This window comes from Equus asinus, chromosome 13, assembly GCF_041296235.1.
Source record: "Equus asinus isolate D_3611 breed Donkey chromosome 13, EquAss-T2T_v2, whole genome shotgun sequence".
In the NCBI taxonomy this organism is placed as follows: Eukaryota; Metazoa; Chordata; class Mammalia; order Perissodactyla; family Equidae; genus Equus; species Equus asinus.
This window is the reverse complement of record NC_091802.1, coordinates 3,982,358-3,990,671: the sequence shown is the minus strand read 5'-3', so window position 1 is coordinate 3,990,671 and position 8,314 is coordinate 3,982,358. Positions and strand designations below refer to the sequence as shown.

Below are 8,314 nucleotides of genomic sequence, written 5' to 3'. Positions count from 1 at the left end.
CCCAGTCAGTTGAAGGCCTTAATACGAAAAGACTGATCACTCCCCAAGAAGAGGAAATTCTGCCAGCAGACTACCTTCAGACTCAAACTGCAGCACCAACTCTTTCCTCTGTCTTAAGACTTCCAGCCTGCCCTGCAAATTTTGGATTTGTCAGCCTCCACAATTGTGTGAGCTGATTCCTTAATATAAGTCTCTCTGTTCTGTTTCTCTGGAGAATTTTAATACACAGTGTAAAAAATTACATCATTTTGTTCAGTTATTCTCACCATCAGTGCCATGACCATCCTTTGGACTGTATTTAAATCCCAGTGTGGGATCATCAAAACAGAACTTTTAAACATTTCTATTCCTGCCTCATCTCAGAAAATGATCTGGACAAGCTAGACAGCTGGGGTTGTCTCTGACTCTTTCCTTTTCTTCTCCTCTACAACCAACGAGTCACTAAGTCCAGCTGCGTCTAGATCTAAGACTTACTTTGAATTTGTCTATGTCTTTCCATCTGTGATGGTATCAGCCTAGAGCCAGCTAACGGGCGAAGCCAGGCAAATGCTCTCACATCGACGACTGCAATGGCCTCTCAACTGGCAGCCCCTCTTTCACTCTTGTTCCCTCCCATTCCAATTCACTTTTTTCACATATCAGCCAGAGAGATTTTTTAAAAACATGTATCGTGTCTCTCCATGGTGAGAATCCTTCAGTGACTTCCCACTGTGCTTGGAGCAAAATCAAACTTCTTAGGGCTGGCCCAGTGGCGCAGCGGTTAAGTGCGCACGTTCCACTTTGGCGGCCCGGGGTTTGCCGGTTCGGATCACAGGTGCAGACATGGCACCGCTTGGCACGCCATGCTGTGGCAGGCGTCCCACATATAAAGCAGAGGAAGATGGGTACGGATGTTAGCTCAGGGCCAGTCTTCCTCAGCAAAAAGAGGAGGATTGGCAGCAGTTAGCTCAGGGCTAATCTTCCTCAAAAAACAAACAAACAAACAAAACCCCACACACAACAAAACTTCTTAGCAGCATCCTCTGTGGAAGCCATCCAGGGTCTGGACCCTGGGGATCGTCACAGGCCACTCTTCCCTATGCACTGCACTCCAGCCAGCTGGCCTTCGTCACGTCCTTGGCTGCTCCGCTGCCGCCTCTCCCTGGAAAGCTCCCCTTAGCTCTTTGCATCGCTGGCTCCTTCGTGCTGGTTCTTCAGACACCAGCTTCACTATCATCTCCTCAGAAAGACCTCCTCAGTCTTCCTGATCTAAATGAGATCCCCTTTTCACTCTCACAGTTCTGTGTTTCTCTCATAGCTCCTCTACAGTTTACAATTATTTACTTATAACATTACTTGTTATAGGTTTACTCACATGTTTACTGTCTATTTCATGAGGGCAAAGAACACGCCTATATCACTCACTGTTGTCTTTATTACTGTGCATGACGCTTGGCAAGAAATACTTGCTGAGTGAATGAGAGCAAGGCCTGGCACAGCATTTTCCAAAGTACACTCTGTGGAATACGATTTTGTAGAATGGTCTGGGTCATGGTTTGGCAAACGACAGTCTGGAGGCCACATCTGGCCTACAGCCTATTTTTTAAATAAATTTCATTGGAATGCAGCATGCCCATTGGTTTGCATCATATGGCCACTTTTAGTGCTACGATGGAAGAGCTGAGTAGTGAGACAGACACACAAAGTCTACCATTTGGCTCTTAACAGGAGAAGTTTGCCAACTCTTATTATAGGTGATTATATCTGGAAAAAAAAGGTTCTTTGGATCTGATACATGTTGTGTTAAACTGTCACACAGGTTTCTCTAATAAAGGACTTCTTGAGGTCTTACTGTGCTAATGAGCCTTCATTACTGCAAATCTTTAACCATGTGATATGATGTACAGTCTCCAAGCTTATTTGAGAGGGAATTATTTTGGTGATGCTTGCTGGTTCTTTGGAAAAGACTTTGAAAAACACTGACCAAGGTCTCAACACCATGAAGGTGATAACCCCTGAGGCCTTTCTCTGGAAAATGAGTGACAGGAACTTCTCAGCAGCAATCTGGCCTTCGCTGGGCTTTTCTAGGTAACAAGGGGTACACACTGAGGGGGGGAACTGAAACGTGTTCACCCTGAGTGGGATTCCACAGCGCAGTCACACACTCAGTAGTCATCTGTGGCTGGTATCAATGTCCTCATTTCCTCCTCAAGTCTCTAAACCCCATCCCCAGTGGGATGTATCAATATCATTAGGAATTCCCCTCTGTCTTCTAGAGAACAACCAGGGTGACCAGGCAAGTGACTTACTTTCTCCTGACTGTTCAGCTCCTGGTATGGGATGTGGGCAGGCAGGTAGGTATGGAGCAGAGCACAGAACGCCAAGCCATCACTCCAGCTGCTGCTGAAATTGGTGATATCAATGTTCTGTAGGAGGGAAAAGCAGCATTAATCACCAAACTCTGCAAAGTCACAGAATGATGAGACTGTGTTACAATGGGTATCCATCTCAGGGTTTGCAGTAAGGTAAGATAAGAAACTACACAAGTCTGCTGGGAGTACATTTAATTTTGGTGCCAGGAATGGCCTGGTGTTACCCAAATCCATTCACAGAATAGCATGAAAAAAAGGCCTCTGTGCTTCAAACAGCAGGGAATTTCGGCCTGCTCTCTGGTACTGTAAAGGCTCTGAGACGTCTTATTCTCAAATGAACCCACCTGGTTAGCTTTGCATCTCCCAACACTCCCAGCCTGACTGGACCAAGGAAGAATCAGCATCATCATATGACATCCTCACACACAAGCCAATTAACACGAGTAGGCCGAGACAAGATGGGGTCGCAGAGACCTACAAGGCTGGTCTCATGGCTTGCTCCTGCTGCTACACTCTTCTCCCCTCAACTTGAGGGGCTTCTGAGGGGAGAAAACCCTTCATGCTCCATAGTGTCCTTGCTAGCACACCCAACACGGGCATTATGAGGCTTCATGGGGAAAAAGGAGCTCCTCCTTCAGGGCAGACAGGGACCCAGGCAGCTGCCTGGTAAATAGTGATAAGGAAACCAAAAGCCAACTTTATACGGCAGCCCATGGAGATGACAGCTTCCGACAGCTCAGGCAGGGCCCTGGGGCCCCAGTAGCTCCAGGATACCTCCACCTCTTAGATCCTTTCACCTGTCACCCACCTGCCTCTTTCTCCTTGACCCTGCTCATCCTAACAGGGTTTTCTTCCCTGGTTCACAAAGCTCATCCCACATGAAATGTCAGGTTCCAAAGCTCACTAATTCCTGAACGCTTAGGTCGTTTTACAGACAGGCTGCCTAAACATACTGAAATAGTCTGTGAGCGGGACCGTGTGAGGGACACACAAGTGTACACCTCCAGGGTTTGCTGAGTTTTCCATCTGTGTTCTGAGCACTTCTGGTGCGATGAGAGGACTCGGGCAAGTCTGGGGCTCCTTCCTGCAATCTCTCCACAGCCACTGAGGGAGGGGGAAGCAGGGAGGTCCTCCTTCTCCTCAGAGCACCCCATCCTGGGAAGCAGGACGCCGGCGAAGGTGAGGAGGCGCGGTGGAGAACCAGCCCTGTCTGAAGGAGCGGATGCTGACTACCTTGCCCTCCCTCCGCCGGGCCGAATGCAAGACTACCGCCGGTTACTCTGAGGCCCCGGAAAGCAGACTCAGGGCACTTCCATCAGAAGCAATGGCAGTTTGAAAGGAGAGGAAGGGTGAAGAGGAACACGGCATGGAGTTAAACTGGAGTGGAGGAGGGAGACTTTACAGACTTCTCAAAGTGTATGTAAAGAAGTTGGAATAGGTGGAAACGTGTAGTAAAATATGGTTTCCTGTGAGGTTTCCTGAGGGTTTGGGAAGCCAATGACCTGTAATCTCTTGAGCTTTTTATCTACTTTCCTCAGTGTTAGTTCGAGCTAGCTTGGCCCTTAGTGATGAGGTAGGTCAAATGCCTCATTTTATAGCAAAGAAACTGAGGCCGGAGGAAGTGTTGTCACACATCACACATGTGGTTCACCTGAACAATGGACACACCAGGAACCCAGGTCCCCACCTTACGGCTGTTTCTACCGAATCTCTTCCTGCTTTCAGCAGGAGGCCAGGACGAGCCTACAACTCCCCCTGTAAGGCCCCAGCTTTCAGGAATACGTCGTGGTCTCCAGACTGCTTTGCAATTACATTCCCCAGGGAAGGATACCAGCTGAGAGCAACAGGCAGCCGTAACAAGGCCTCTTCATTCTGGTTTTCATGACTCAGCACAACCACCTGTTAAGAGTTGCTCAGCATCAGTGTTACACGTAAGTCTGGGAACGCCCTTGCTGGAAGGCGCCCCATCTGAGTTTTCAGGTTGAATGTGCAACAGCTGGGACTCTTGGTAAGCTGATCGTTTGGAGTTTTGGTTTCAAACAGTCTCTCAGGGGCTACTGATGAGGCCGGGACGCTGTTTTAGAAATGGGAAGCACTTTTATTTTTTGAGGAAGATTAGCCCTGAGCTAACACCTGCCACCAATCCTCCTCTTTCTGCTGAGGAAGACTGGCCCTGAGTTCACATCCGTGCCCATCTTCCTCTACTTTATGTGGGACGCCTGCCACAGCATGGCTTGATAAGCGGTGTACAGGTCCGCACCTGGGATCCGAACCGCTGAACCCCGGGCCGCTGCGCCACTGGGCCGGCCCCAGAAACACTCTGATTTTATATTTTCTAAAGAGGTTTGTATGTTAGAGAAGCAGAAGAAAGAAACAAGCGGGGCCATGACCTATCCAGTTCACGCAAAGTCTCAAGCATTCAAACCAGATGTTGTAGACATCAGGCCCTGGGAAGGCAAGGCAAGGAGCAGGCCGCGCCAGCCTCAGGGAAAACCAGAAACTGCAGCTCTTATCAAGATGGAGTGCCCGCCCTTTCTTTGCCATGCAGAGGTCGTCTGAGACCCCATCTCCAAACCCAACTCTCACAGTGCCTGTGACCCGGCTGAAGGAAAGCCAGACTTTATTTCCAGAGATGCTTTACGGTTACTGTTCATGGTGAGCACTACGGCATCCGGTAAACATCTAGGGTGTTCTTCCCGAAAGGCAACACTGACATGTGCCTCATTTCTTGGTAAAGACACTGAAGCCGCAGGAGGTGGCATTTCCACTAGAAAGGCCATGTTTGAAACAAAGCAAAATGCTCAATGATGGAGATGCAAGCCCTTTAAATATGAGTCCCCTTGAATATAGAGCTCCCAGAAGCGGGGTGATAAGGGAGAAACATCGGCTGAGTATCTACAATGTGCCTGTCACTGTGTATTTTCTCACTCAATTCTCAGAACAACCACACCCAGTAAGTAGCTTTGTACCCATTTTACAGAAAGCTGAAGCACAAGAAATATTGCTGGTACAGAGTCAGGGTCGACTCCAGTTCTGTGTGACTGCAGAGCACAGGTCCCAGTTGCCGTGCTTTCCCTCCTTTTTTCTCCCTCCCTCCCTGCCATCCTTCACAAATTTACTTTACACCTAAAGTTTTAATACTTGATAAATCTTTCTTTTCCTAAAACAGGAGAACATTTTACACACTTACCTCTTGCACCATTCGATACAAAATATCATTTTTCTCCCTCTCCACAATCTTCAGAAGCATTTTGAGAGGCCAAATGGACCCAAATGAGTGATGATGCTATTCATCTCACAAAACCAAGGCAGTGCCAGGTATTTTGGTTAACTGAATGACATTTAAGAACAAGCATAAATGAGTAACAGGTTGAGACGAAAATGTGGCGAGATCAGAGCCAGGGTTGAAAATCAATCAAAATGACTTGCAAGCTCAGGAGGGCTGGGAGATCCCAGACGCTCCAGGACAGACTGCAGCCCACAGGCCACCTCAGGGCCTGAGACGCACTGTAACGCAGACCCTTGCACTTCAGCAGCATGACCACACAAAAACCACACAAGAAAAAGGAGGCAGTGTCCTGTCTCTAAAAAAAAGGAATTATGGAGGGGCTGGTCCAGTGGCAGCGTGGTTAAGTTCGCACGCTCTGCTTCGGTGGCCTGGGCCTCGTGGATTCGGATCCTGGGCACGGACCTACACACCGGTGACTCATCAGCCATGCTGTGGTGGCGCCCCACAAACAAAATAGAGGAAGACTGCTACAGATGTTAGCTCGGGGCAACTGTCCTCACAAACACAACAAAAAAAGGAATTAAGGAAATTTCAAATCTAGTCAGCTCATCAAATCCACTCTAGGTCAGGAAACGCTTCTCTCTCATGTAACCTATATTTGCAAGGCCAAGACTTTGAATTGTTCTGAAATGGGCAGAGATGGAGGGCAACCAGCTGTAATTTCTAATATTACATTCATTCCAAGAACATTACACCATCAAATAAAAACTTTACCCTTCTTATCTCTGAGTGGAACAGCCTTAGTTCTAGTTCCCTGAATGTCATTTGAAATTGTCTGTAATTTGTCTGTTTGTCTGACAGTTATTGTCAAATAATTCTATTTGTCTGTAATTCTATTTTACAAGAGTACCAAAAATTTCCAACTTAAGACAGCAGGCTGAAAAATTACAAATTTGTGTATACATCTGTGATACGTCAAAGAAGATGATGAAGATCAATCTGTAAAGAACTATACAAATCTCCATGGTTGCTTTTGTTACTGTCATTACTACAAAAGTGGCTCATCTCTGCTCACCGACGCGTATCTGTGAGCCAGAAGGTATGTTTTGGTGAATGAGGAGTTAGCTGATGGGGTGCGGTACAGTTTGATAATGCTCGTGTTTTTCGCATGACTCATGGAGAGAGATGAGTTGATTTATGCTTTCCCGGATCTCCCCCTCCCTTCATTTTGGAAAAGCCACGTCACTTGAATTACTGTTCACCTGCGGACCCGTCTACAGACTGCTGCAGCCTGAGTGGCAGGCTGGACTCTCAGAGCAGACCTGAGGGGGCGCAGGGGAAGCTAAGAATGGTAGTAGGGTGGCCTCGCTGAGCAGGGAGAAGGGGCAATATTAAGGGGTCCCTGGGCTTCATGGGGGCCAGCACAGCCTTCCCAGGAGGTCCCGTGGACTGGGCTGTGCAGACAGCTCAGGAATGTGGGCAGCATGCTGTCCACCTGGTCTCTGGGTAGCTGGTTTCCCTGGACTAGAAAAGCATCCAGGGGTCAGTGAGGCAGTGTATGTGGGTCCCAGTGAAGTGGGCTAAGATCTAGTCCCACTGTAGTGACCAGAGAGGTCCAGGAAACCACGGCGGGAAGGCACTCATATGGACTGAACCAATGTACTGGGAAACAGGCAGAAAGACAGCAACTTCTGGGGTATGGGTGGCTGGGCCAATCGTGAGCAGCCCAGGAATCGAGGTGAGTACTCGTTCCAGATGGTGCCCCTGGATGTGGATGCTCAGCCTTATTTTTGGTTAGGGATGATCAGGATTGGCTTGGCCCTTGAGCAGCGGTGGGGAGGGGGCGAATCTTGCTGAGCTTGTGGGCAACAGATCTCAACGTCACAGATGCAACCTCTGACTTAGGACACAGACTGAGGATAAAAACACAAATACCCCAAGGTGTGTTAATATGATAGCCTCCTTTTCCCAATTATCGTTCAGCTGAATTTTAGAGGTTCATCAAAAGAATAACCTAGAGGAAAATGGAAAATGATCAACAAGGCTTTCTATAGGATGTATCTTCAATTATTTTCCTTGTTATTTATTTCTGAATAAAATTGACTAGGATAATTGTTATCCTTGACTGAAAGTTAGTAACCTGAAGGGGGCACGAAGAGGATTCTGGGATGCTGGCAACGCTGTGTTTCTAGACCTGGATGCAAAATACATGGCTATACTCACTTGGTGAAAAGTCATCGAGCTGTACATTTACATGTTACACATCAATAAAAAAGAAAGAAAGGGAGGAGAGGATGGATGGAGGGAGGGCAAGGGGGAGAGAGGAAGGAAAAAAGGGAGGAAGAAAAGCAGACCCTGATCATCTTAAGAGATTCAACTGTGGTTGTTAAAAAGAATGCTAACATTTTGGAATTTATGTGCGATAAGATTTAGTCGGGGGAAAAGCAGAGCGACAACCAAAAAACACTTGCTGATTATTTTCCAAAGGAAATAAACGGTAATTACTCATTGCAAATTATCTTTTAACTTCCTCTAGGATGTAAATACCTTAGAGATATTTCTGAGGGAGAGAAAATTCTGGGGAAAGGAAGTCTCAGAAATAAAAAAGGGAACAGTCCAAGCATCTCCGAAATGGGTTAAGTTTCTAGGAGCACTTAGAAGAACATTTTTTTTTCAATTGATTATTTGTTTTATCGAGGTAACACTGGTTTGTAACATTACCTAAGTTTCAAGT

General features: G+C 47.1%; 1 protein-coding gene across 6 annotated transcripts in view; it reads right to left on the bottom strand.

Annotated features, from left to right (window-relative positions):
- The window catches only part of SPECC1 (sperm antigen with calponin homology and coiled-coil domains 1), a 281,001-nt gene that overhangs the window by 14,027 nt on the left and 258,660 nt on the right, over nt 1-8,314 (bottom strand). For all 6 annotated transcript variants that reach the window (XM_070481960.1, XM_014853171.3, XM_070481963.1 and 3 more), the window contains one exon: nt 2,289-2,405. In XM_070481960.1, the coding sequence (XP_070338061.1) occupies nt 2,289-2,405 (117 nt within the window). The remainder of the gene's footprint in view (nt 1-2,288; nt 2,406-8,314) is intronic.